At 42.7% G+C, this 27,019-nt stretch overlaps 2 protein-coding genes across 5 annotated transcripts in view; one reads left to right on the top strand and one right to left on the bottom strand.

Annotated features, from left to right (window-relative positions):
* Positions 1–11,800, top strand: part of col9a3 (collagen, type IX, alpha 3) — a 13,606-nt gene extending 1,806 nt beyond the window's left edge. The window contains exons 3-32 of one of the 2 annotated variants that reach the window (XM_019891317.1): positions 912–947; positions 1,771–1,842; positions 1,995–2,048; positions 2,990–3,025; positions 3,131–3,154; positions 3,280–3,333; positions 3,596–3,649; positions 3,776–3,817; positions 3,887–3,943; positions 4,033–4,086; positions 4,168–4,221; positions 4,301–4,354; positions 4,440–4,493; positions 4,620–4,673; positions 4,742–4,795; positions 4,882–4,935; positions 5,023–5,076; positions 5,998–6,042; positions 6,128–6,181; positions 6,295–6,348; positions 6,931–6,984; positions 7,071–7,142; positions 7,498–7,533; positions 7,661–7,705; positions 7,786–7,818; positions 8,246–8,392; positions 8,479–8,533; positions 8,620–8,802; positions 10,079–10,156; positions 10,693–11,800. In XM_019891317.1, coding sequence (XP_019746876.1) covers positions 912–947; positions 1,771–1,842; positions 1,995–2,048; positions 2,990–3,025; positions 3,131–3,154; positions 3,280–3,333; positions 3,596–3,649; positions 3,776–3,817; positions 3,887–3,943; positions 4,033–4,086; positions 4,168–4,221; positions 4,301–4,354; positions 4,440–4,493; positions 4,620–4,673; positions 4,742–4,795; positions 4,882–4,935; positions 5,023–5,076; positions 5,998–6,042; positions 6,128–6,181; positions 6,295–6,348; positions 6,931–6,984; positions 7,071–7,142; positions 7,498–7,533; positions 7,661–7,705; positions 7,786–7,818; positions 8,246–8,392; positions 8,479–8,533; positions 8,620–8,802; positions 10,079–10,156; positions 10,693–10,877 — 1,902 coding nt within the window. In that variant the 3' untranslated portion in view covers positions 10,878–11,800. Of the gene's footprint in view, positions 1–911; positions 948–1,770; positions 1,843–1,994; positions 2,049–2,989; positions 3,026–3,130; positions 3,155–3,279; positions 3,334–3,595; positions 3,650–3,775; positions 3,818–3,886; positions 3,944–4,032; positions 4,087–4,167; positions 4,222–4,300; positions 4,355–4,439; positions 4,494–4,619; positions 4,674–4,741; positions 4,796–4,881; positions 4,936–5,022; positions 5,077–5,199; positions 5,245–5,997; positions 6,043–6,127; positions 6,182–6,294; positions 6,349–6,930; positions 6,985–7,070; positions 7,143–7,497; positions 7,534–7,660; positions 7,706–7,785; positions 7,819–8,245; positions 8,393–8,478; positions 8,534–8,619; positions 8,803–10,078; positions 10,157–10,692 lie in introns of both variants that reach the window. The other variant, XM_019891316.1, reaches the window with a different exon arrangement.
* Positions 11,801–15,456: 3,656 nt separating this feature from the next.
* The window catches only part of LOC109528533 (death-inducer obliterator 1), a 38,930-nt gene continuing 27,367 nt past the window's right edge, over positions 15,457–27,019 (bottom strand). For all 3 annotated transcript variants that reach the window (XM_019891252.1, XM_019891254.1, XM_019891253.1), the window contains exons 7-16: positions 26,540–27,019; positions 26,225–26,384; positions 26,028–26,144; positions 25,766–25,921; positions 25,469–25,619; positions 24,768–25,380; positions 24,498–24,651; positions 24,315–24,404; positions 22,965–23,160; positions 15,457–22,238 (exon numbers count right to left, since the gene is read on the bottom strand). The exon at positions 26,540–27,019 is cut by the window's right edge and continues 37 nt beyond it. In XM_019891252.1, coding sequence (XP_019746811.1) covers positions 16,033–22,238; positions 22,965–23,160; positions 24,315–24,404; positions 24,498–24,651; positions 24,768–25,380; positions 25,469–25,619; positions 25,766–25,921; positions 26,028–26,144; positions 26,225–26,384; positions 26,540–27,019 — 8,323 coding nt within the window. In that variant the 3' untranslated portion in view covers positions 15,457–16,032. The remainder of the gene's footprint in view (positions 22,239–22,964; positions 23,161–24,314; positions 24,405–24,497; positions 24,652–24,767; positions 25,381–25,468; positions 25,620–25,765; positions 25,922–26,027; positions 26,145–26,224; positions 26,385–26,539) is intronic.

The raw sequence follows: 27,019 nt of genomic DNA, 5'->3' as shown, positions 1-27,019 counted from the left end.
TATATATATATATATATATATATATATTGTATATATATATATTGTATATACCTCATGTAGCTTAAGACTGCAGTTTAATTGTAATGGCCACTTCTCCAGCTAGCATACAAAAGCAATTTTTCATTTTGCAGCCAGACTTCCGACATTTGTAAAACAGGAGTGTATATAACGTGAGTTTTAAAATATATACCCCATCCATGTAAGCTTTAGACTTAAAAGTCCTGCAGCGCAATTGTCATGTTCAATAGCATTTTACACTTTTGCAGTGTTAAGATGTGTTTCATTGGTCTCTTAAATGTTTTTGTCACTGTGGCCCCTCCCACTGGCCCACCCATAATTCTTTCATGCCAATAATGGCAGCCAAATACACGCAGTGTTTGGTGTGCATCTACTTATTTGGTGTACAACTTCTATAATACAATACAATACAAAAGCGTGTTTGTCTGCATTGAAGTTGCCATCTCGAGTTGCCACATTTGTAAAGTTCTCATTTACCTTACCTTGCACACAGTGCTGCACAGTGTACACTACACACGTCGATTCTTGGCACAAACTACGCAACTGTGCCCTTGTAAGGCCATGCGAGAGTATTTTATTTGTCGATATTTTGCTTCCAGCAGTCGGGTGAAGGCAAACAGAGGGTCTATTCACACATTCCCCAGCTGTGTGTGACCTTCCAGAGTTTCAGCTCACACCTCCTCCCTGCACCTTCAATCCCCTCCATCAAAACCAGCGGAGGGGTTTAATCATGTGACCATTTTTAGCTTTCTTTGTTCTTCCCTCAAGGCCTGCAGAAACTTATAAGAAGAAGAAGGGGGAAGAATACCTTTTATTTATAAGCGACTTTCAAAACGCAAATGAAATGCATACATTTATTCAGCCTTAATCTATAGCATGTCTCCTAATTACAGGGCAAGCCTGGACCTCCGGGAATGGCAGGCAAAGCAGTGAGTGTTTCAATAATGTTGTCTTTACATGTGTTTTCAATTGCAATGCAAAGTTGAATGTTGTGTCTCCCAGTCAAGTGGTTCTCGGTCTTATCTGAGTCCCTCCTGTGCGCACTTTGCATGTTCTTCACTCACTTGTGCGGGCTTCCTCCCACATTCCAAAAAACACGCCATGTCCATCCATGCCACACTGTGTGTGAATGGTTGTTTCTGGGCGCTCTCAAACTGACTGAAAAGCAGCCCAGGATGGACTCGTGGCCCCAAAATCAGTTGCAATTATCTCCAGATCAAATTGTAGCCCTCAAGAGGATAAAACAAACAAAAAAAGGGAAAACAACACATACTGTATTTACAATGTGTGTTTTTACACACAGTTATTTTATTATTATTAGTTACAGTTCTTTCTTAATCAATAGACCAACCAACACAGGGTCTGACATTAAGCCTTTTTGGGTGGTGACCCTGCCAGAACAAACACTCTATATTCATAATATACTATGATAAATTTCAATGATGATTTAATATTTAGCATCTTTGAGCCTGAAAGAAAATAATGCTCCTGTAAAGTTGTTGTTTTTTGGACATGTTGGGTTTTTTTGTGGATTAAAATCTAACTGAATATTGAGCGTGGGCCAGTGTCAGTGAACATTGGGTGGCCCGACACAGTCACGTCGTGTGCCACTGTTTGTGTAGAAACCTGCACCGATCAAAAGTATGCCAAAGAAAGACTGAGTACCCAATTTCACCATGAAAAAAAGAAACATGTTCTTCCTTAACTGTATATTTCAATTTGTGTTGATGGTGTTCTCGCTATTTTTGGCAGGGCCCCAAAGGAAAAGCAGGAATACCGGGAGTCGCAGGAAAACCGGGCTTGCCAGGACTTCCGGGGGTGGATGTAAGTGCAGAGAAGCAGTACGCCGCTTGTCTTGTTCTCTCCGAATGGCTCAACAGCATGAATCAGAATCACCTTTTCTGATACGCTTCTCAACAATGTCTATAAATATTGCAGCGGAACATGCAAAGTGATGAAATGTATCTTTTCTCCAGGGTCTGACGGGTCCTGATGGTCCCCCTGGGAAGGACGGACCTGCAGGAGAGGCAGTAAGTCTGTCTCGTTGGCCGTTGATACATTGTAAAGATGAATTGAGCTCAGTTATATCTGCAGGTTGTATGAGGACGGATGTATGATGCCCGCTTGCCCTCTGTCAAGCTCCATTTGTCAACCGGGCTCAGCCTCGTGGTCTGAACACTTTTAACGAGGGATCAGAATCAGCTTTATTTCTCTAATCCGGCCCGGAATGTCAGTGCCCCCCATCGTTCTATGAAACCGAGGGTGACGAACCCGTACGTGCTGCCCACCTTTTATAACTGTACTCACTGTATGGATGTAAAAGGAATTTGATTTCAGGAAAATGCTTTCTGCTTTCAAACATTCAACCTCCCCCAGCAAACCAGCTAATTAGTAAACCTAATAAGTTGCTCATTGCTACTACATCATGCGTGTTGTGCATTAGCAAAACACTAAAGCGCGCTGATTACTGTACACCAATTTATTGCTCTGACTCGTCACAAAGCAAGACAAGAGAGCAAGTGAAGTCACATCCCATCTGTTTGTGAGGAGTGCGGTGACTAAGCAAAGTGTAACATCTCTGTGATTATTTGGACTCTCGTTTTGACAAATACAGCTGGTGGCAGGTCCAATAAAGAATTAGAGGATGTGACGGGGGTCGGGCACGTTTTCCTTTTTGCCGCAGATGCCGCACGATGTGGGGTAATCCACTTTGGTCCGTAACAACTGCCGGGTGTGCAGTATGACTGTTGTTCTTCTCTGAGAATGACAGCAGTAAGGTCAATGTTGATCTTCAATTTTCCAACATGAATGACGTTTAAATACTTTGTATCACAGCAGAACATCAGTCATATTTCCAGATTCGGTCAAGACTCTGGCATAAGCCGTGTACTATTTGGTCACAAGCGCAACATGATGCCATTTCAAGTGGGTGATTCAGCTAATCACACTTGGCGTCTGTGTCTCTCCACAGGGAGACACCGGACCTCCTGGGCCACCTGGACCTGCTGTAAGTACCCCAACATAACATCAAGCAGACCCTGAGTCAGCGTGCCCTGGTAGACACAATTTAAAGCAGAATTTGTGGCCGTAATACTTATTGTATTTTCCGTAGGGCAGAGGGAGATCAGGAGCTCCCGTGAGTAGAAAAGATTTTCATACTCTTGTCATGTCTAAGAAGTTGACTTGTTTGAATCCTGGAAGAATATGCTCGCTGCCTGTCCTCTTTCGATTTGTGACACGTTACACGTCTTTTGTTTTTAGGGATTAGCCGGGACCAACGGGTTGCCAGGTGGAGTCGGACCTCAGGGTGCCGTGGTGAGTGTCTGTCCCATATCCTCAATTCGACCTTGTGCCATCATCGAAGTGGAGCGTCATTCACTGAATCGAAGACGTATTTCAGAGGATCAGAATGTTTTGTAAATAAGCGAATTAGAATGAAGACTGTAGGTGTTTACATATGTGAAGGCCTCTGAAGCTGGTTTACTTCCCATCATGCGATATTCAACATTGGAGAGCATTCCACGGGACTATACAGAGGGGACGTCCAAGGTGACTGGACTTTCTTTTATCTTACCAGGGTGCTGAGGGTCTTCCAGGGCTTCCGGGACCTCCTGGTCCTGATGGACCACCTGTAAGTGCAGTCTTCATCAGAAGTGAAAAAAATGTTATCACCTTTGCATAGTTTTCCACTTTTCACCAAGCGACTTCGTGAGTCATGTATTTTTTGAAGGGTCGAGCGCAAGTCTTGCTTTTTCAGGGTCTTCCTGGTACTCTTCACGATCTCACTGGTGACCTTCTGGTTAGTATTCAATGATGCGCCTGAACGCGCTGCACAAATAGCGGCATGCTCAGTGGTTTTTGTGTACAGTGTCCTGCCATCTGCCCCTCGGGTCCACCTGGTCCTCCAGGGATGCCAGGATTTAAGGTGACTGTTTATGATGAGTAGAATTGCGACACCCCTAGAAACGCACGTCATTGTCACCCTGTCACTGAATATTGTGACTCTTCTCATAGGGCCACACAGGCCATAAGGGAAACAAGGGAGAAGTTGGGAAAGATGGAGAGAAGGTGAGTGTATGACATATGGCACAGCAGTCCTCCAGCATGGTGCCGGTTTTTGGGTTTACGCAGTGTCTGGGTTGTCTTTAGGGTGACGCTGGTCCTCCTGGTCCCCCAGGCTTTCCAGGGACAGTTGGCCTACAGGTAAGGTCATTTCAGTATGGCGGCTTTTGGAAGACTCTTAACAGCGACTGTCTCAAAATGCTGCTTGGATATTTTTCAGGGCCCACGCGGTCTAAGAGGTTTCCCGGGTCCGATGGGATCTGTGGGAGACAGAGTAAGAAATTGATTCAGCACTGATTCAGCTTCCTTGGGAAATGCGGCGATGTTCTCTTTGCTCTTATTCTCTTGTTTGTGTGTAGGGACTGCCGGGATTCAGAGGCAAACCTGGCATTGCCGGCATCATCGGAAAGACCGTGAGTCTCTCTTCATCTCTGAGACCACTTGGGAAAAGTTATGACATTTGAGTCATGATCCACGGCCACAACGAAACACCGGTCCCATCAATAAAAAGCTGTTTGTCTTTCATCTGATTCTTCCAGGGTGATACTGGAGAAAGGGGTCCCCAAGGTTTCAGAGGTCCCAAAGGAGAAATTGTAAGTCAAAGATTTCGAATTTAGAGGCTCTGTAAATATCACATCGTAAACATGCGTGTGCTGAACAGGGTAAAATTGGTCCGAAAGGAGCCATTGGTGGTGCTGGGCCCAAAGGGGAACCCGTAAGTGACCAACTGATGAAAATACATTCATTCATGGTCAATAAAAACACAGCGCTGAAATAAAAGACTGTCTGATTTCCTCACAGGGAATTCCTGGCAGAGACGGCAAAGACGGAACACCAGGAATGGATGGCGAGAAGGTACATATTACAAAAAGGCTTCTTCTGCTTTGATGAAAGATATCAGCAAGCCACAATCTGATCAACACAGTTTGTGTGTTTGGCTAGGGTGACGCTGGGCAACATGGGGTAGTTGGAGAAAAAGGACCAAATGGGCTTCCTGTAAGTGACAATTACATTTGTGTGTGTGTGCGTGTGTGTGTGTGTGTGTGTGTGTGTGTGTGTGTCCTCTGTCCAATAATTGACAATAAAACAAGTTTAACAGTAATATATTTTCCTCCATAGGGTCTGCAAGGAAAGGCTGGTAGCAAAGGCTCCAAAGGCGAAATTGTAAGCTTTAAAACCCATTGCAAGTAAACGAAACTCCAGCAATTGGAAGAACCATGCGAAACAACTTTTTTTTTTCCCCCAACAGGGTGATCCCATTTGAGTAATGATCCACGGCCACAACGAAACACCGGTCCCATCAATAAAAAGCTGTTTGTCTTTCATCTGATTCTTCCAGGGTGATACTGGAGAAAGGGGTCCCCAAGGTTTCAGAGGTCCCAAAGGAGAAATTGTAAGTCAAAGATTTCGAATTTAGAGGCTCTGTAAATATCACATCGTAAACATGCGTGTGCTGAACAGGGTAAAATTGGTCCGAAAGGAGCCATTGGTGGTGCTGGGCCCAAAGGGGAACCCGTAAGTGACCAACTGATGAAAATACATTCATTCATGGTCAATAAAAACACAGCGCTGAAATAAAAGACTGTCTGATTTCCTCACAGGGAATTCCTGGCAGAGACGGCAAAGACGGAACACCAGGAATGGATGGCGAGAAGGTACATATTACAAAAAGGCTTCTTCTGCTTTGATGAAAGATATCAGCAAGCCACAATCTGATCAACACAGTTTGTGTGTTTGGCTAGGGTGACGCTGGGCAACATGGGGTAGTTGGAGAAAAAGGACCAAATGGGCTTCCTGTAAGTGACAATTACATTTGTGTGTGTGTGCGTGTGTGTGTGTGTGTGTGTGTGTGTGTGTGTCCTCTGTCCAATAATTGACAATAAAACAAGTTTAACAGTAATATATTTTCCTCCATAGGGTCTGCAAGGAAAGGCTGGTAGCAAAGGCTCCAAAGGCGAAATTGTAAGCTTTAAAACCCATTGCAAGTAAACGAAACTCCAGCAATTGGAAGAACCATGCGAAACAACTTTTTTTTTTCCCCCAACAGGGTGATCCAGGAAAGGCTGGGGAGACGGGACCCTCTGGAGAGCCAGGTATTCCTGTATGTATCTGGTGGCTGGTCTGGCCAGTGACTGAGTTTCTCTGACGTGTTGCTAAATTCAAGTTTGAACAATGCAGCATCTGGTTTCTCAACTCTTTCGTGTCTTCCCACAGGGTGACATTGGCATACCAGGAGAGAGAGGCATAGCAGGCCCCAGAGGAGTGGCTGTAAGTTGCTGAAAATACGTCCACTGGCATAACATTCAAACTCACTAAGCCTCTGCAATACTGTCCAATTTTTGGAAACCTTTGACAACCTAGTTTCAACTCCAAATTGTTCGTAGGTGTGAATGTGAGTGTGAATGTTTGTTGGTCTATTTGTGCCCTGTGATTAGCTGGTGATAAATTCTGGGTGTTCCCTCACCTCTCGCGCAAAGACAGCTGCGATAGGGTCTAGCACGCCCACGGCCCTTGTGAGAAACTGTCTTAAGAAGAGGAATGACAATGTAGTAGTAGATATCAAGGCTGAAGAAAGCTACACTGCAACAGATTGAGAAGTATGCGACTAAGGATCAGTGGAAGTAGATGGCCAGGGACTGTTGGAGGTATTCGCACCGGTACAACCGTAGACAAAGAGGTCTTTGTGCTTGCGTCCGACCCTGCGCCATGAGAGAGAAAAAAAAAGCACAGTTTTAGCAATTGTCATATGAATTACACCTCACATGATTATTATGTCAGGATAGCATGTTTTGTCTTTTTAAACATTTTAGTGTGACCAGTAGTTAGTGAGCAGTGTGCTTTTCCCTGCAGGGAGGCATTGGACCTGCAGGCATCCCAGGACCTCAGGGAGTGAAAGGTTTCCAGGTCAGTGCAAATGCCATCACATTTTCTTTGGTGCTTTTGTTGCAATTAGTCTTATCGGTCATTTTACAGAGTTTCATGTCCCGCAGGGTATCACGGGGACTTTGGGGGATCCAGGTCTTCCAGGTCCGACAGGGGTCCGTGGAGAGTTTGGTGAAAGGGTGAGTCCTTCACATAGGCTCGGTCGACATATAACTCATTCGGTATCTTTACAAACTAGCAGAGATGTCAATGTCGAGGTAATCCCACCTTCGTGGAATTGGAATAAATTCAAATGGAAGAACTGTATTTGGGCAAAATACACTTTTGACACTAAGTCGTCCCCAGCCTCCAAGAACAGAACAAAGATAGTCTTTATATCATTTCCTCTTCCCCACAACCTGCCCAGCTCACTGATTCTGAAATAACCACCCACCCGCACCCGCCCACTTCATCTTCTTACCCTCTTGCACAAATGTCTCACTCAACATTGCTCTCCTTTATGTTCTGTCCCCCCTCACCCACCCTACCTCGCAGGGCCCAGTTGGAGCTTCGGGAGCCAAAGGAGACATGGTACATATTTTAGTCAAAGTTCAACAAAGCCTCAGTTGAAGTCTTTTTTTTTTTTTGTCTGCTTGTTTTACTGTGTTGTTAAAGGAATGTTTGAGAGTTACTGTGTGATGTTTTGTTGCAATTTCAGGGTGTAGCGGGAAGTGACGGTTTACCTGGAGAGAATGGAGAACCTGTCAGTGTCCTCGCCAAATGTTTCACAAATACAGTCATCATTAGAAGGGCTCTTATTTCCTGTTTGGCTTTTATTTGCAGGGCCATTTTGGACCAGTTGGACAAAAAGGAGAGGTGGGCTACATTTATTTGTACTTCTCCATTTTGCCGATAAGCCAACCTTCACACCCCAACAGAAGTGATGACAGTCTGTCCGTTATGTTCCTGGTCTGCCTTACTGTCACTGATGCACTTGCTGCACTTTCTGCCTCCCATTCCAGTTTTAACGGGATTAATTAGAGCCAGGCATTGTTTCTTCAGCATCACCGACTGCTTAAATAGCACAAGAAAGAGATGAGTAGCATGAAGGTGCAGCGCAATTTGTATAATTACAAGCACAAGATTGATGCATTTCATGCCCCTTGATTCCTTTTTTTCCCTCTCTTCTGTTCATTGAAAAAGTGGTGTTTAGGGTAACTGCAGATATTTTTAGCTCCTGCTGACATTAAATGAGAACTTTATGTAGAAATGCAAGCCATTGAGAAGTTCTTATTGGAAACAGTCAGGGAAACGAGGAGAACTGGGACCTAAAGGTGTCGTGGGACCACAAGGAGAACTTGGGGCAAGAGGGCCCCCGGGAAAACCTGGATTAATGGGCTTCCAGGGCGAACAGGGTCTTCCTGGGATAGCTGGAAAGACAGGTGTACCCGTAAGTGTTTCATTTTGAAGATTACCAAACAAACAGTTTGAATTAGTTTACTGTCCTAAAAATCGGATCTTGCTCTCACGTTTTAGGGTAAACTCGCGAGTGAACAGCACATCAGAGAGTTGTGTGGCTCAATGATCGATGGTGAAGATCCACATTAAAATTCATTCCAGTGTTGAGCAAAATGTAAGACGGGAATTGACTGTCTGATGGGCTGCCACACCCCGCAGATCAAATTGCACAACTGGCCGCCAATCTTCGCAGACCCCTGACACCGGGGATGGTCGGTCGACCCGGACCGGCTGGACCTCCAGGACAGCCGGGATCAGCCGGCTCCATCGGTCACCCAGGTGCTCGTGGACCTCCAGGATACAGAGGCCTGCCAGGAGAACTGGGAGATCCTGGTACCAGAGGTATGGCGGTATAAAATATACACAGGCTAATGGTACCTTCACGTACGAGTGAGCTTCGGATAGGGCGCCACTCGAGTGAAATGGGGAAAAAAAAAGGAGGGCCGCAGTCATCGATGCATTTACTTCTGTTGACTGAACAGGACAAACAATCAACTCCACACATACAAAATGAAAACACTTGCAAGGAGCATGGCGGCAAGGTGCAAGCTTGCCCATTTTTGGTGCTGGCTGCCAAGCGAACGACCTGCAAATGGTTTGGCGGGTTTGTTTCTGTTACAACAAAAAGCCTTGGCTTTGCTTACAGTATGATAAAGAGGAGGAGATGATAAAGCAGTGGTAAAACCGTGAAACTACAGATGGGGCGGCTATACGGACATCAACAGTAAATTCAGTTCTGTGAATAGGAAATTATTTCATTCAAATAACACACAAATAACCTACAGCAAGGGTGCCCATTACGTCGATCGCGATCGACCGGTAGCTCGCGGACTGGTCCCAAGTCGATCGCGAGGGGTGTAGAGGAGAAAAAAAAAATAAAACAACCATTTGTGTGTCTTTGTGCATGTTAGTACCTGTACGTAATATATTTTTTGTTTTAATGCACACTGCACCCTAACCATCCTATCAGTCTCATTTTCACAAAAAAGTATTTTAAAAAAGTGTTCCATGATAAATTGACATGACAGTGTTGTTATTTTCTCCTCTGCAACGTCAATTGACAATTAAATGCCTGAAATTGCCTCGTTGCAATTAATGGGCTTAGTTGTGGAGCCAAGAGTTGGAATCGCAACCTTGGAGATTTTTATCTGTTTTTTGTTCCCATAAATGAAAGCCATTTGCTTGTTCCATGTAACTTTTTTTCTTACAAGATTACTCAATGAATTGAAGAAACAATTGGCAGAATGCTTCAGTCTAAAAAATTGAAAAGCTGCTAAAGTCACTAAGTCTAAAAACTGGACCAAACAAATCAAGGGAGTGACTCACTGTGTTGGGACGAGCCAAAAGTCAGAACAACAGTGCTACTGTGTTTTCCTTGATGAAAAACAAAATCAAAACGAGGCAAAATAGTGGGTGCTGAAAGAGTTGATGGCATTTCAATGAATAAAACAGTTTTATTTACCACTAAATTGCTGCTAAACAAGATTGGTTGCAGAACGCATTGAACTCGTAAATCAAGGCAGCACTGTAGTGTGAACTGATCTACAGGTGGAAGCATGATTCTCATCTGTATGTCACCAGACACACAATTTGTTCAAGCTGTCTTTTTGGACAACAGGTGACGTTGGTCAGCAAGGTGATAAAGGACCCATCGGCAAAGCAATCGAGGGCCCCGTTGGAGACCAAGGATACCAAGGTACAGTGTGTGTGGCCTGTGTCTTTATATATATTTGATTTATACAGTAGCAATATGCGACAGATGGTATTGAGTCATGATAACAGTGGAAAGGAAAAATTGCCCAGTGTTTTCAAATGATACCGCCGAAGCGGCACAGCAATTGTGGTCCAAGCGCAGACACCTCCAGTCAGCATTGTTCATGTTTGCCAACTGTCTCGAGGACTTACTGTATGGAGACATATTGGCCAGCACTCCGAAGTATAGCAAACGAAAATGTGCCCTGAGAAAAATAAAAGTCCGAGCTGATCTGCTCCACTCAGTGTACAATCCAACAGTTTGAGGGTCATTCCAAATCGGTGCTGATAATGAATGTTCAGAGCACAAAATGAGCAAATGGGGGTTGACTCACTGTACATATATGTGGCACATGTCTTAAGCGAGTTCTCGTTTTCGTGCAGTGGAAGGAGTCAAGGGATTCAGCGCATGTTAGTTCACAACCAAACAAATACACCGAGACTTGTACCTTTGTCACAATAACCGCGTACTCTTCATAGGTCTTCCCGGAGTTCCGGGTATCGTTAAAGATGGCCGTGACGGCTCTCCTGGAGATCCAGGTGAGCCTGGAGAGCATGGCAGGGTAGGTAGGACTGGGCACCATGGACCTCCTGGAATCTGTGACACATCAGCCTGTCAGGGAGCATCAGTCGCTGTGAAATCATCTCACCCTAAAAACTATTAAACATCGCTTCCTGTCGCCACCTGTTGCCATCTGAACCAACAACGAAAAAGAAAGGTGGGCGGGAAGGATGGAAGTAAAGACCAGGGTGGTCACAAAATCTCCTCTTTATTTGAATATGCATATCGCAGGCTGGAAGGCAAACATCAACAGGTGTGACATTTTCAGAGGAACAGATGAACATCGGACAACATGTGACAACAATAAAAGCAAGTGAGAGTTCCCCTCCGAAAATCCCGCTGTCATCCGTAAATCAAGTGGATGCATGGACAAAGTGCTCGAGAACATCAGCATTCCCACCAAATATTATCACTTAAGACTTGTGGAAAAAAAAAAGAAAAAAAGAAAAGATGAGTGCTTTGTGTATAAAAACCTTGTACATGTCCTTGCCCCCATTTCTTTGGTCTACTCTCACAACAACAGCGAGTGTACATAATGGCCCATTGATTTCGAGCCCAGGTGGTACCTCAGCACACAAGCGTTTCGTGTTCAAGATGCAAATAGGAGCGTCGGGTCACTGTAAAGCAACGATGTGTGTTCAACAACAAGCAAGTGTAGACTAATCCCCAAAAGATGACCTTTTTTTCCTCGTCAGCTATTATTTTATTTTATTTTCTTTTTTTGGTATTAATGCTGTTTCATAACATTTGAAGTTGAAACTTTAGAATCGAATGGCAAATAAAACTTGTGGATGAAGAAATCAGACATTGTAAAATAAATTCCGTAATCTTAGGTGCAGTTCTTTTCCCTTTTTTTGCGGTTGGATTCTGCGACGACCACATCCACGATGTACTGGCGGTGCTGTAACTATGACATAAACAATTAAACACTATTTATTATTTGTGGGTGACTGTTGTATGTACACTTGATAGATGATACAGCGACATGTTGTAAGAACGAACAAATAAAGCCACTTTTCAGTAAGACCTTACTGTTCTCTACATGTGGAGTGGAAGGTGTGCATTTCAGATGAGTAATCAAAAAGCGGTAACACTTCCAAAGCCAAGGTATCAAAAGGTAACATTCACAAACGGAGGCGACTGAACAAGGCGGGGAATTTGAAGACATGTAACAATTAAGATTAAGATTAAGATATCCTTTATTTGTCCCACAATGGGGAAATTTACAGTCCACAGCAGCAAGATAATGGGTAGAAAGAAGAAAGAAGAAAAGAAAACAAACACCGTTCAATTAAGTGCAATATAAATACAGATAAGGATAAGGTCGCAGTGCTATTTACAATTGTCTTCCACATCATTTTATTTTTTATTCAGCAGCCTGACAGCAGTCGGTAGGAACAAGCGGCGGTATCTCTCCTTCTTGCAGCGCGGGTGTAACGGTCTCTGGCTGAAGGAGCTACCTAGTGCTGTCAGGGCGGGCTGGAGGCCCTTTCGAGGCAATGTTCGACTCTTGAAAACAAATGTCCAACTTGATCACGATGGGACTGAAATAAAACAAAGCTGAAGTATATGAAGGTCACTGACCAATTCCAAGTGGAACACGACTGGCTTTCAGAGAAGTTATATTTCTGCCTAGTAAATCTATAAAAAAAATCCTCTAGATAGAGTCAGACAATGGCAGTTTAAAAAAAAAAAAAAAGTCAAATTTTAACGGGATTGCAATAGTAAGGGCTTTGTTCCGAGACCACATTTGGGGACAGAAATAAATATGGAACCTGGCGGCTTCTGGGAACTGCTGAGGTGCCCTTTGGCAAGCCAATAAACTCTGACCTGCTACTCCACAGCCCTCTGGGAAAACAACATGCTCCTGCAATCCTCTGACAATTGTTCTGTTTACATTTGCTGGAGGGATCATTCACATTGTCCATACGTTGCCCGGTTGTATTTCAGAAAGGTGCAAATGTGCTTATGGGTGGACATAGTGTCAGTTGTACAGAATGACATTAAAAATGTTCAAATCGTTACACAACGAACAGAGCTTCTTCCTGTGAGAAACCACCGACAATTTATTTGTGGTTGAATTAACAGGACAAAAGCACAGTGTATGCATATTGAATTCCGAGATGTGACACTATTGAAAGTTACCGTGATGTTTGGAACGCAGACAGCCTGAGACTTGTGCTAAAAAAAATTAACTTAAGGCAAATGGAAGATTGTTGGTGAGAAGAGCAGTGTGTGTAGCAAAAGAAGTCATTTACTTAAGTAGTCAATTATTTTTCTTTTCTTTTTTTTTCTTGTAAAATTGATGATGTTTTTAGATTTGTCACATTGCTAACTTGACCACGAAGACAATTTTGACCAAGGTGTGTCCTCCAATCAGCACTGCAGGTGTCTTCAAACTTGTTAGCTGTCAGTCTATCTATTTTAAGGAAGTCAAGAAATTGCTGTTTAGTGACATAGTGTGTTCCACACTAAATATGGACTGGAGAAAGTGAACGAGATATTTGGCGAAAGGGATTAGGATGAAAATTACGGACAAGGATGTTAAAGGCAAAGGCTTCAAGCAGCCTGACGTTCGTTTGACTGCAGTTGCACACATTCAGAAATTTATGACCAACCGGAATTCACCGACCTTCCTGAATGTCGCCTCATGAAAAAAAAATTCTAAATGTATAAAACGGGTTGAAATGTGGAACATTTAGCATTATATTTGTTCATTTATAATTATACGTCAACCGGCTTGAGGACAATACCATTTGATCCCCGACAACGGATTCAGTTGTACAGATGTTCACGTCAAGCATTCAGCCCCATTTACCGTTCATTTGACGAATTGTACCATGATTAAAAAAAAAAGCATCCGCTAAAATCACGTGTGAACCCAAAACTAGAAAACACCACAGGCATAACCTGGGATGCGAAAAATCCTAGTGCACAATGCTCTTATAATCTCATTTTATATAGAGATATGATACTAATAATGAAATATCATTTTTTAAACCATCAATATTCTTGGCTAATCCGAATCAGTGCAAAAAGTAACGCAAGTCTAAAACACTTAATCGTGCGCACTTGCAGACATTGGTTTATACATGTATTCCTGTGGTGCATCAAAATAATTTGCACCTTAATTCAACGTCACGTCATTAACTCCATTTGCTGGAATGGTGTCGCCCCCCTGTGGCAAATCATGCAAAATGCACATGAGAGGATCATTTTAATTTGCAAGCATCGCCTGAGGTGTTCTCTTCATTTGTGACAGTACATATTGTATATTACTTCTTCTTCGACATGTAGTCCCCCATCCTATCTTATATATTGCGTAAAACGTAAAGCAAAACAAAATGCAATTAAATACACGACAGAGACATATATTGTTCAAACAGATACACTTCTTTTTGAAACAATTAATCTCTCATTTTGTATTTGATGGCCCCAAAATGTTACGAAAAAGCTAGGACAGGTCATGATTACCAAACACCACTGTGTTACATCACCTTTGGTTTTAACAACGCTCAATAAACAATTGGACCCTGAGAGCTCTAACTCTGAAAGCTCTGTCGGTGGAAGACTTTCCCATTCTTGCTTGATGTACAAACATCAGTTGCTTCGAAGTCCAGAGACTCAGTTGGTGTATTTTTCATTTCAAAACATTTTGAGCAGCAGACCAGTCTGGACTACTGGCAAGCCAGTTTATTAGTCGCACTGTTTTGCAAGGAAGTCACGCGATAGTAACACTTGCAGAATGTGGCTTGGCATTGTAGGGACAACCCTGAAAAAGACATTGCTTGGTTGGCAGCTTATGTTGTTCCTATATGTACCATTCAACATTAATGGTGCCTTCACAGATACGCAAGTTACCCCTGCCATGTGCAACGACCGACCTACCCAATCCAATTGTTAGCTTTTGAAGTTTGCACTGACACCAATCCAGCTGGTTCTTTTCCTCTTTGGCCTGCAGGACATGACATCCATGATTTCCTAAAAGAATCTGAAATATGCATTCGTCAGACCACAACACACCATTAAGTATGGCAGGCCATTAAGTATGAATTAGTAGGGTGGGGAGGACCATCTGAGTTTTCAGTTTAGGGCAAAAAAAGGGGTTGCGACGGCACTCATTGCAAACACCAAATTCAAAATGAGAAAAATTTGCAAGAACAAAAAAAAGTAATGTTCATCGTTTCAACTACAAATATCTCGTCTTTGTAGTGCATTCAACAAAACATAAGTTGAAAAGGATTTGCAAATCATTGTATTCTGTTTTTATTTTATACAATGCAAAACTTCATTGGAATTGGAGTTTTGTGTCTTTCATTGTGCCTGTTTGTCAATGATAAAGATCTATTCTACTCTTGTATTTATTTAGCAGGTTGACATGTTTAAAGTCTCAGAATTTATGATAGGTGTTGTAGGATGAAAAAGCATCTTTCCATTTTCAATAGCACTGATTAGGGACTCGGATAATCTGTAGCCTATAGAATCTGAGTTGGAATGAGAGCTGACTCAATCGCATTACACAGATAACCACTCATGGACAATTGGTGTTTTTAATTAATCTAACCTCCATGTTTTTGGAATGTAGGAGCAAGAACAGGAAGGACATGCAAACTCCACACAGGAGGGCCTGAGGAGAGATTCGAACCCAGGGCAAAAAAAAAAAAAAGAGGAAATCAAACACCAAATTGAAAAGCTAAGCCTTTTTATTGTTTTTCGTTGTTGTAAAAGGCTCATAAACTGAAGCAACATATACACTTTGAACTAAACTATAACCTAAACATATACATGTTTATGTACAAACATTTGTTAATCTTCATGAAAATGCTCCATCACCTGACTTCACAATTGCTTAGGGTTAGACACACTTAGTCCCAAATAAAGAGAACCCTACATGGGCTTATATCGTGTAGAATTTCATGACCGAGACAAGCAAGACAACCATTGTTGACAGAAGTACATGGTGAGATTTCACTTTGTTGTCATCCTATTGATTTTGCACTTAGGTCATTTTAAATGTTCATTAAGGCATGAACTCTTCCAAATAATATATTGTTATGAGTGACAGCATTACAAATGATTTCTAATGTGTATTTTCATTAACCAATACTATGATTGTGCTTGAGTTTTGGGACGTGAATCGCAGGCTGCCTATTTGTCGTTATTTGGTATACATATCTCCCCATTGTCTGTGGGACCTTTTTTCGCCTCATGTTTTTTGTCTTTCTTGACCAAATGATCGACCTCTACTCCACGGCCTGTTAACGTGGTGGCCTATTTGGTTTTGTTTTGGTAAGCATGTTAGGATTGCTCATTCTATGATTTGCTAAGAATATGCGGCCTTCAGTTGGAGTGGGCAGCAAGGCAGTCCGAGGTTTTGGAATTTTTATTTCTTGCTGACTTTGTGGATTTTCGAAACTACCCCGATTAACCCTGTGAGGACCACGGCCTGCTTGATACTTCTGTCTTAGGCTCCTACCTCGCATGTGTAAACTTCGTCTATTATATTGTCTTGAGTCCCTGATGTCAGAAATTTTCATGCCATCCTTCGTGGCAGGATCAGGTTCCCTTGAGTCTGAAATAGGGCCCATCTTCTCCTCACCTCTTCGATTCCACACGGGGACTTCAGTGTCTGTATCCCACAAACTAGGCTCATGTCCCAATCTTGGGTGGTCAGGTGCCCCCCTCATATCAATTTTGTCATGAAATAACCTTCTAATGTCAGAGTCTTGCCTCCTAAAAACGGTTTCATATTCTTGGCCACCTCGTGTAGGGCCTTTAACGTCTAAACCTTCCCTTTCTCTTTCTATTGCTCTCGGGTGTAAATTTCTAGCATCATTCGCTGGCCTTTCAACATATAGATTTTCACCGTATCGAACATCTTTATCTCTTATTCCTCTTTGCTCAGGGCTGACCTGCATCTTCTCTTCTCTTCGGTTTTGGAATGAATTATTTTTATCGTGAACCCCGTGTGTAGGCCTTGGCCGTTCCATACTTTGACCTCTTGTTCTTCGTAATTGCCTCTCAGCCTCTTGAAAGCCCATACTATCGGACCCAAGTACTCCAGTGGCTGGAAGTTCCCTGCCGTGGCCTTGTTGTCTGTAGCCCATGGTTTCTGATCCCCATCTTGGATCAGCATCTCCTCTATCAGTCTCTCTACAGTCATTTACAGGCCCTACTCTATCGGGCATTGAAAACACCGTATCAGCATTATCATGGAAAGGCCGTGGATCTCTCCAGTCAGGACCATTCCAATCATCCTCAGGAACTCTCCAAGGCCCAGAAAGCATTGGTGTCCGATCGGGTATGTGGCCCTGCTCCCTTACTCCAAGGCCCCTTTGTGCACTAAAAGGCCCCCCTATATTATATTCAAAAACTTGCGCATCAATATCCTCTGGAATCGGCCGAGGAAACCTATTATCTTGACGGTTCCAATCATTTCTAAATTCTATTTCATGTGGATCTGACCAGTGTTTCTCAGCATCTATGTCGCTACGATCTGGTGATGGGTACCTGCAATCTGTTGCTTTCCATTCGGCTTGATGACTATTTTCAAAGTCACATTTTCTTCTATGCCTTTGATCTTCTGCACTGTCTCGACCTGATCTGTTGGTTTGTCTGTTTCCTGTTCCCATGAATGATGGCCCATTTTCTCTCCAATTAAGACCTACTGGATCTCTCTCAAAAGTCATATTTCGGAAATCACGGTCTTCTGGTTGTCGTCTGTCAGGCCCTAAGCCCTCAAGGTTTGGATTTCTAATTTGATGTGGGAGTATTTCATCTGGGCCAGGTCCCCCAAAAGGATGATCCGTGTCTCTACTCTCAGGAAACACACTGCTGTACCTCGGTTCCTGCCTATCTGGATGTCTCCTCTCATGCCCTGGGCACTCTGTGTTTGGACCCAAATGTTGATCCTCTGGCCTGTTTGGAATTCTTGTTTCTACCATTCTATGTTCCATAAATGCTTGATGTCTTCTGTTATCGGGCCTTGGGTGATTCCTTTCAGGTCCCGGTCTCCTAACATCTGGCCCTCTCCAGTCAGGCAAGGCTACCTCCATACTTCTATTTCCTCTTTCTGACTGAGGGTCCCAAGCTGGTCCACGAGGTCTGAGCCTATCAAGATCTAACTCATCAGTGTGTTGGTCTCCCCAAGCAGCAGACGGCACTTGACCCTTTATTGAGCTCCTTTTAAACACATGCTCTCTCCGATCACTGCCTCTTTTTCTCTCGAGACGTGGTCCAGTAAAAACTGGTAATCTTATTTCTCCTCTGCCAGGTTCGCTTCCACTAAAATCAGGACATTCTGATCTGTTTCTGTCAACCTCAGGACAGCTGATTGATAATTCTCTCCTTTCATTACCTGCCCCTCTGAAAAGTGGGCCTGCAAAACCTTTTGCATTGATCCTCGGACATTCCATAGCAGGTTCATTTCCGTCAGGCCCATGTCCCCTTCCAGGTCCCTCCCTAGTCAGACCTCTTTCAAAATATGATCCTAAATGGTCTGGGACACTTGGTCCTCTCACATCATATCCTAAAATAGCTAAATGTTTCTTTTCAGATCTTGGTTCTCTTAAATCAGGACCTAAAGGTTTCATACCAAGAGCTCCATCAACTTGAGCTGGATTTCCAAAATTAAGTTCCTGTGTTCTGAAATCACGAACACCTGGTCCTCTCCTATCATGCACAGGAATTCTTGCGTCAGTCTCGCGTCCATTCCAGATATGCATATTGGGTCCTCTAACATCAGCCCCTGGGCCGGTGAAATCTAGACCACTTGGTCCTCTCCTGTCATGTATTGGGAGTTTTAGATCAGGATACAAGTTCTCCTCCCTTTGTCCAGTGACATCTGAAACACCTGGTCCTCTCCTATCATGCTTTGTCGGCCCTACATTTGGCCCTCCCATTTCAACCTGTGGTTTACAAGGGTCAATGCCACGAGTAACTCTTTTTTCAGGCCCATAGCTTTCCATAGTTGTACCTCTCCAAAGAGGCTGATGCATTTTCCCTTCATCTTGTCTATGTTGCCCAATTCTTACTGAATCTCCAACTGATCCGGGACAATTCCAATCAACATATGTCTTACACTCAAACAGTTCCATATTTTGACTGCTGTGAACTCCTGTACTTATTTTTGTTGTTATCAAATCTGCTTTTATAATATTAGAAATAACACATTGGTCTTGCGGACCATTATTATCATTTGACCTCTCAGGACACTGGTCATGCTCGTTTTTTCCTTGAATGTTTGCATAGTTGCTTTCTGTAAGTGTTTCTCCACTGCCTCTGTCTGGAACATGTGCGTCAACTCTATGTCTAAAACCTTGACCACCCATCCCAGCCACAGCTTGACCAGGCCCAAAAGAAGAAATTTCTATGACATCATGCGTTTTACGATCATGTAGGTTTTCTGATACTGTCATGTCAAGGCTATGCACACTACTTTCAAACTTAATGTCATAATGTGCCTTCTTGAAATGGTGTGCAGTTCCAACATTGTCTTTTCCGGTATAGGAAATGCTGGACTGAAAACATCCATAATTTACAGTTGGTCCTGATCTCCGTGTGGATGCTGCTTCTCCTTTTAAGCATTTTTCAAGTTTATGCTTTTCATCTGACGATGCTGTACGCAGGTATCTATCATCAGAATATGTGGAGACATTCGACTTCAAATTACTTTCTACGTCACATTGTCTTATATTTAAGTCAACATCTCTTCCATGATCCTGAACATCTTTCACCTGAGGGGCAATTTTACTTTTGATACTGGGGTCACTATCTTTTATTTTCAATTCTGAAGTACTGCCTTGGTTTTGTGAACCCCCAATCACCATTACACCTGGATTGCTTGCCAGTTGTTCAGACTGGGAGATATTCTCATCTACCTTCAGACGAGGAACATCAGTATCTTGCTTTAGATCACTACCCGGTCTTGAACATTTTAGAACATGGCTCATTTCAGGTACTAAACTTGTATTTGTTTCCACGGCTGGATTTAAAGGTCCACCCCCTTGACTGAGTATTTGTGAATGCTTTTGATGTAAGTGTTTCCTCTCACTCTCCATATCTGTTGTATTTCCCTCTCCTGAATCTGAACGCTGTATATTAAGTGCTCTAAAAATAAGATTGGCAACATTTGATGTACCTTCAAAGTCCGATGGTATGTTCAACAAAGTTGCTTGGCTCACAGAATGTTGGAAATCATTTTCGACCTCCACAGCTGATGTGAGGTTACTGAGTTGTGTCTGGCAATCTTTGATTTCATGGGATGTAGCAGAGGGATTATTTTCTACACCACTTGGATCAACAAACTGTGGATCAGGATCAGGGCTCTCAGGGGAATCTCGAATGGGAGGGTCAAGCACTCTTAGAGGAATTGAACTTTCAGATGTAGCTGCACTTGCTCCCAGCTCTTTATTCATCTGTGATGGACGAGCAACTGAGTTAACCATATCACTGTCATTGGTGTTTAAAGGTTCATTGGATTCTAGTTGATGTGACGTTTCAAGTTTTAAACTGGACACATTTTCTTGTGTAAAGTCTTTGTCAGAGCTATCGGGTTTTATATTGCACTCTTCACTGGTATTTTTCACAGAAAGCGGGGTATGTAATGTGTCACTGTGTTCGAATTGCACAACATCTGGGTTCAGCTGACATTTAAAAGGAACAGGCGATTGTTTCTCAGTGATGTTAGGGGATGCCCTGAATTCTATTAGGTCTTGTGGCATCAAATCGTTTTCTGTCAGAGAGGATGGTGACCTCCTACGATCATGGGAATGCCGCCGTGTACTATGTGATTTACGGTGACGTGCATGGCGTTCAGAGTGGTCTCTAGTTCTATGCTTTGACCTGTCTCTTTCACTTTTTCTGTGTCTATCCTTTTCTCTGTGTTTCCTGGAATGTGAAGCAGAACGCTGGTGGGATCTCCTTGAAGGACTTCTGCAGCGGCCTCTTTCACGATGACTTCGCTTCTTCGGTGATGACCTATGCCTTCTGCTGTGGTATGAAATTGGGGATTTATAGTTTCTAGGTAAAGAGGAATCCTGATTCGTTGTAGTGTCTCCTTGAAATACATCCTCTTGTATTTCATTGAAAAGGTCATCCTCTGGATCATAAGGGACATCAGAATCCTCAATCTCACCAGCAGATGAAGATTTTTCATTTTCATTTCTAATGCTAGATACCTCAGTTTGTCCTGTAATTGAAGTGGTATTTAAACAAGGAATGGTATTTGTGCCTTTTTGTGCCTCGCTGTCGGGCCCATCAACGGCCTCTGTTAGACTGTTGGTCTCTTCTGGCTTTGAATCTTTTGATTCTGAAGGTCTTGGCTCTGACTGAATTCTACCACTTGGAAGGGTTGAGACTTGACTGAGAGGCAGAGACTTCGAGGAATCGTTAACAGAAAACTGTGCCATGAATATACCCACGGCCTCTCTTTGTTGACGAAGTGCTTCCTCCTGTTCCTTTAACTGCCGTTTTTGCTCTTCAATCTGCTTATTAAGTTCCTCAAGCATTCTCTGCTGCTCAGTCAGTGTAGCAGCTGAGACCACCACAGTACCCGAGGGAAGGTTCTGCGCAACTGAAGTGGAGGTTTGAGGTGGAGTTTTGTCCAAAGATGGTGTTTCAACCGGTGTGGAAACTGGAAACGATGGCGCTGGACAGTTTGAAATTTTTGTTTGATTCGGCTTCTTTGCATCACAATGCACATCTTGAAAAATAGTCTCATCCTCTGGATCATAGGCCACATCATCATCTACAACACCTGATAACGGAGGGTTTTCCGAATGACTGTTTCCTTTGCTCTGTGAAGAAACGGTTCCATATCCTATTGCTGGATCATACTCCTCCTCTGGGTCATAGGGACGATCAAATGTGTATTCCTCTTCTATGTCTTTGGCTTTAGATTTCTGTCCATACTGTTGAACAATTGGATCCATCATTGAGCCGGACACATGAGAAAGCACAGATACTTTAGCACTTACTGTTGTCACGTTAGTAGTACAACATTCCTCATTTGAGACCATGACGGTAGTTTGCTTATTTCGAAACAATGCACTCAAGATAGTTGATAGTGGTGTTACACTAGGGTCTTGCATATTTCTGTCAGAGACGCTACTGGATGTGGATTGGGTGGATGCAGTAAGAGTTGAGGTAGAAACAGTGGGGCTTGATTGAAAAGAGGTCAGATTTGATGGTAGAGTTTCTGCATTAGAAGAGGAATCTGACGGTGACCCCGGACAAGGAGGTGAATCAGGAGGGGTTGTGCTTGCAGGGGTCTCGGGGTCATAGGGTTGGAAAACCTCCAATTTGTCAGAACCATAAAGCACTGGAGGTTTTGGGATCCACATAGGGTCTTTAAGGAGAACTTTTGACTTCTTTTCTTCTATTTCCTGAGGAACACTTCCGCAACGTTTTGTTTTTTGGACAATTGCCAAACCAAGAAGAAGATTGGGCCTGTTCTTTTCAAGTCCTGTGAAGAAACAAAAATAGGTTGGTTCTACATTTTTGTTAAAACCAAATTTGTTTAACTTTTGTTTTAAATCAAGAATTACATCCATTTTCAACAGCACTTGTTCTTCTCAAGGTCAAAGGTGAATTTGAGCATAGCCAAGCTGACTTGGACTAGCCAGCCAGTCGCAGGTTATAAATAGACAAAACAAACCATCACGCCCAAATTCACGATGACAAGTCAACGATGATCTTAACAAGCATATTTTTGAAATGTGTAAGTAGGCCAGAGTACCTGTAGAAACTCTACACAGGAAGGCTGGAGCAGAATGTTGAACGTGAGTCTCAAAATTGTGAGGCAGATGTGTTAAGCACTCATCTACCAGGCAGCAAAAAAAATGGATTTATAAATAACAGAACTTGTCAATTGGGTGATGAGGTGCAGCTATTTCATGTTAAACAATAACTAAAAACAAAGGGAGCTAATTAATAACATACATCAGTGTCTTTAACTTCTGCTTTCAGCTCTTATGTTGCAAGCTATTAGGTCAGTCATTATTAAATAACCACGCAGAATGTTGCTGGTTAAGGTGAAGGTAGGAGGCTGTAGTGAGGAAAAGTAACACAATCAGATGGAGATTTTCTCAAATAAAAGCTATGACATTGGAAAACAGTCCCTGGAAAACAACAAACGGAACGAATGAATGTGTCTGTCTCGATTTATGTGATGGCTCGAGCATTGTCACACCTGGTCCTTCCAGAGGTTGCAGGATGGATGGAATGGATTCCTTTGCACTGAGTGGTAGAAGGTAGACATCCTTGATGGAACGGCTGTTGTTGGAAACGACTCCAAAACGTCCTCTGCTGCTGAAGTATGAAAAGAGTGAGACGTATGCCACCTCTTCTTCTTCAGTAGCAGGATGAAAGCGAATCACGCTTAACTCCTAAAAAAAAAAAAAAAAAAAAAAAAACAAAAAGAATATAATGTAAATAGTGTTGAATAGCACAAATGAATCCAATACAGTAAAGCCCCATTCATCGCTTTTTCTTGTCAGCAAGATATTTGGAATATGTTCTTATTTTCTTGTGTTTGCGACCGTTAAAGCTGTTTTCGAATGTCTGAAGAATGTCTTGGGAAAATCGCAAACACACACAAGTCTTCGCCACTCAGTGTGATACGGACTTAACCCTGTTCATAAAACCAATGGCCTGAGACCATCTTAATATGCTGTAGTATGCTCATGCAGACAGAACATTTTTGACGACCAATTTCAAGATAATTTCAAGGTGTTCAAAGTCAATATATTTTTGCTTAAATTCATTTGCGTGACCTCTTTGCCAATATCACATGATATAATGTGGAGACCCACAACTATTAATACGATGCAGCCAATATATGTATAAATTTGTTTTTATGGCTAAATTTAGGTTTGTTTTATTTTGTAGTCGGTAGAAATTACAGCCCATGTTAAAATGTGTTTGTATCACTTTAGATGTGTTTAAATAGCTTACTTTTTTTTAAACTGCCATAAATGCTCTAATAAGAAGGTCTATTTCTATATTGTGGATTTCCATTATTCCAGGGATGTTCTGGAACGCAAGCCCTTCGATGGAGGGGGTTTTAATGTATACGCTCCACTCAAAAAGCATTGAAGCAGTGAGGCCAATTGCTCTTTTGCAAAAGACACAAAACAGTTGGGTCATAGCTAAGCTTCACAAGTGCTTGTTTTACCACACAGTCAAGTGATTTTTTTGTGTGTGTGTGTGTGTGTGTGTGTGTGTGTGTGTGTGTGTGTTGCTTAAATGGTATTATGATGAAAACCGAGCACAGACCTTTAGTGTTGTTTATTGCTGTAATAATCAATTTAGTGTGACACCCATGTGCTACAAAACACACATCAGTCACACACACTGACCAAAACCTTTGTTCACGTTAAAATGGTGTGAATTGTGGGAAAAAAAAAGTTGTGTCTCAGCTGCAGATGCAAATACATGGAAACAACGGTTAATCTCTCAAACCAAATCAGTATTTTTTAGTCTACATCAAAAATTAGGGAATTGGCCTCACTGTTCCAGTACTATTGAAAGTGATGCTTGCCTTTGTAATGTTGGTCTTGAGCTTGGCAACATAGTCCCACACTGTTTGAGGCATGATTCGTCCACCAATTTCAATGGTATCGGGTAGTTCCTGAAAGCAAGAACAAGATGCTCATTAATTTTAGTGAAGCTCCAAACACAAAGATGGACCTGATGCAAAACAAAACATTTTCAAAAATGTTACCAATTTCAGAGTTTCTGCAGATCCTGAAACCAAATAGACTTTTGTAGCAAACTTTGATACAGTCATCATGTTGAGGAATCCTTTCCACAGCACTTCTTGCTTGGCCAGGAACTGTGAAGTTTCACCAGTGGCTGGAGATTCGGAGATCACATTTCTGGAAAATAATCCACCAAAACAATTCCCATATGCACATCTTGGCCATTTCACACAATTTTACAATGCGCAAGAATGAGTATTGCATCATACCTAACTGTCCATTTCTATAAATACCTTGAGGATGCGCCATAGAGTCGGGGATCAGCTGAAGAGGACGGCTTCATTAGGATAGGCTTTGGTAATAATTTTGGTGGTGGCACTGGCAATTTCGGTACAGATGATGAATGAGAGCTATCCTCGGTACGAGGAGCATAAGGTGCTGATTGGTTCTTCAATGTATGTGTGGGACCAGAGGTACAAAATGATGAAGCAGAGCTCCTACTGGCTGCAGTACGGGGGTCACGCCTTGTAATAGTGACTGTGGAGACGGCTGGAATTACAACAGGTGTATATGTTCTTTTCGATGTTGTGGTTGTTGAAGCGTCAGAAACTGGGGATGCGGGGGACTCCATGACGGGGGAAGCAGGTGACTCTAAAGTAGGAGAGGCTGGCGAATCCATAACGGGAGATGCGGGAGATTCAACAGCAAAGTCACTGGTGTCAATAACAAGACGGGAAGAAGGGTCGAATATGGAAGGTGACGAAAAATCGGGTGAGTCAGGCGAGTCGGGTGGTGCTCGTAGAGGTGAGTCATCTCCTGCAGACTTTCTCCACCGTGAAAAATGTTTGACGCTTGATTCGGACACCTTACTTTTTTTGTTTGGAGGTTCATTTTCCCCTATTTGTCCTTTGGGGGGGAAAAAAGTTATTTAAGATACATACGAAACAATTGGAGGAAGTTTTTATGATGTTTATATCCTGTTTGCTTAACTCACCTGTGCATATCTTGCATTTTAGGTCAAACAGGTGGGCCTTGTGTTCTGAGGTGGTGTCTTTAAGCATACAGGTAAGAGCATCTGGCAATGCGCTCCCCTTGCTTGGCTCATTTATTTTGCTCTTAAGAATGGGCGTCTGCAGACTTCTCTTCTGTTTGTAGGGTGAAAAAGAAATCAACTTCAATACTGTGAGTCAGTCTCATGACTCATACGTCATTATAACCACAGCTTGTTGACAATTACATATATTAAGAAGAGAGATTGTCATTATGATGTCAAACGGAGACAAATGCTCACATTGCCCACTGGTCTTCTATCAGGTTTGGTGACGTTTAATGAGGGAAGATCAACCTTCACAGCTTCAGGTTTAGTGACATTCAAACAGGAAAGATCAACCTTCACAGCTTCAGGCTGCTGCATTAAACTGGGCGTTTTGTCGGCTCCATCTTTAATCTAAAAAAACAAACAGGGCTTTGTAGATCCAACAGGGAAACTACTGGGAACTTGTTAATTTACGACGCTTGTCTTCTTTTTCTTTGGCAGCAGACATGCGATTTACCTGTGATGTGTTCTTGACACTGTTGTCTGGCACCTTGGTAGCCTGCATGTCCTTCTGGCTCATCCTGACCAGTCTGAAAGGACTGATGTCTCCTTCTACAACTCGATACAACAAGCCCTAGACAAAAAAAATGATACGGTATTACTGTACATACAGCACCTATCAATTGAAATAGCACTTAAGAACTTGGAGCAAACCTTGTTTTTTGGATCTTTCAAATTGAACATAATTGTTCTGTACTTATTCATGTATTTGCTGTCTGTATTGCGAAATATGTCAAACATCTCCGTCTCAATGCTTGCAACAAGTTTTGCAGCACCACTGTCAGACATGGTCAATTCCTCACACTCAGAAACCCTGGACAAAGAAATAGAGAGTCAATATATTATGAACTAGCCAATTGTGATGTCGCTGCAGAATTTAATATTGTAGTAAGAATACCTTTTTTTTTTTTTTTTTTAAACAACATACGTATGTCCAATACTTAAATTGCTGAATATAATTAGTCTTACCTTTTGGACAAGATGCTTGTTAGGGATCGCTGGATGCTCTGTCTGACCTGGTGATTTGGCTGAGCAGGTCTGGAGGAGGGTGCGCTTGGTGCAGGGGGCACAGGCAGATTTCGGGTCTCGTTCAGCAGGGTTGGAACTAAAGGCTTATGGCATGAGGCTCCCACATGGCTTGATGAGGTCTCAAGTCCAGATTGCTTCTTTGGTATTATGTATGTTGCCAAAGAGTTCAAAACAGTCCCAGTTTCATTGTGTTCAGATCCTAATGTGGTTGGAGAATGTGAGGCCGTACACGAACCGGATTTCTTTCTTATAGGAGATGCGGAGGCACCTGATTCTTCAGTTGTTTCAACCGATGTGTCACTTTTTGTGGACTCCATTGTGCTGACATTAGGGTTACTCTTCTGTGGTACAACTTGTTCTGACACAGGGTGAGGTGAAGGACACGTATCTATGGAGGGCTCCTCTGAATTTGATTTTTGG

This window comes from Hippocampus comes, unplaced genomic scaffold (genome assembly GCF_001891065.2).
Source record: "Hippocampus comes isolate QL1 unplaced genomic scaffold, H_comes_QL1_v1.1 scaffold174, whole genome shotgun sequence".
In the NCBI taxonomy this organism is placed as follows: Eukaryota; Metazoa; Chordata; class Actinopteri; order Syngnathiformes; family Syngnathidae; genus Hippocampus; species Hippocampus comes.
This window is presented reverse-complemented; position numbering and strand designations above follow the sequence as displayed.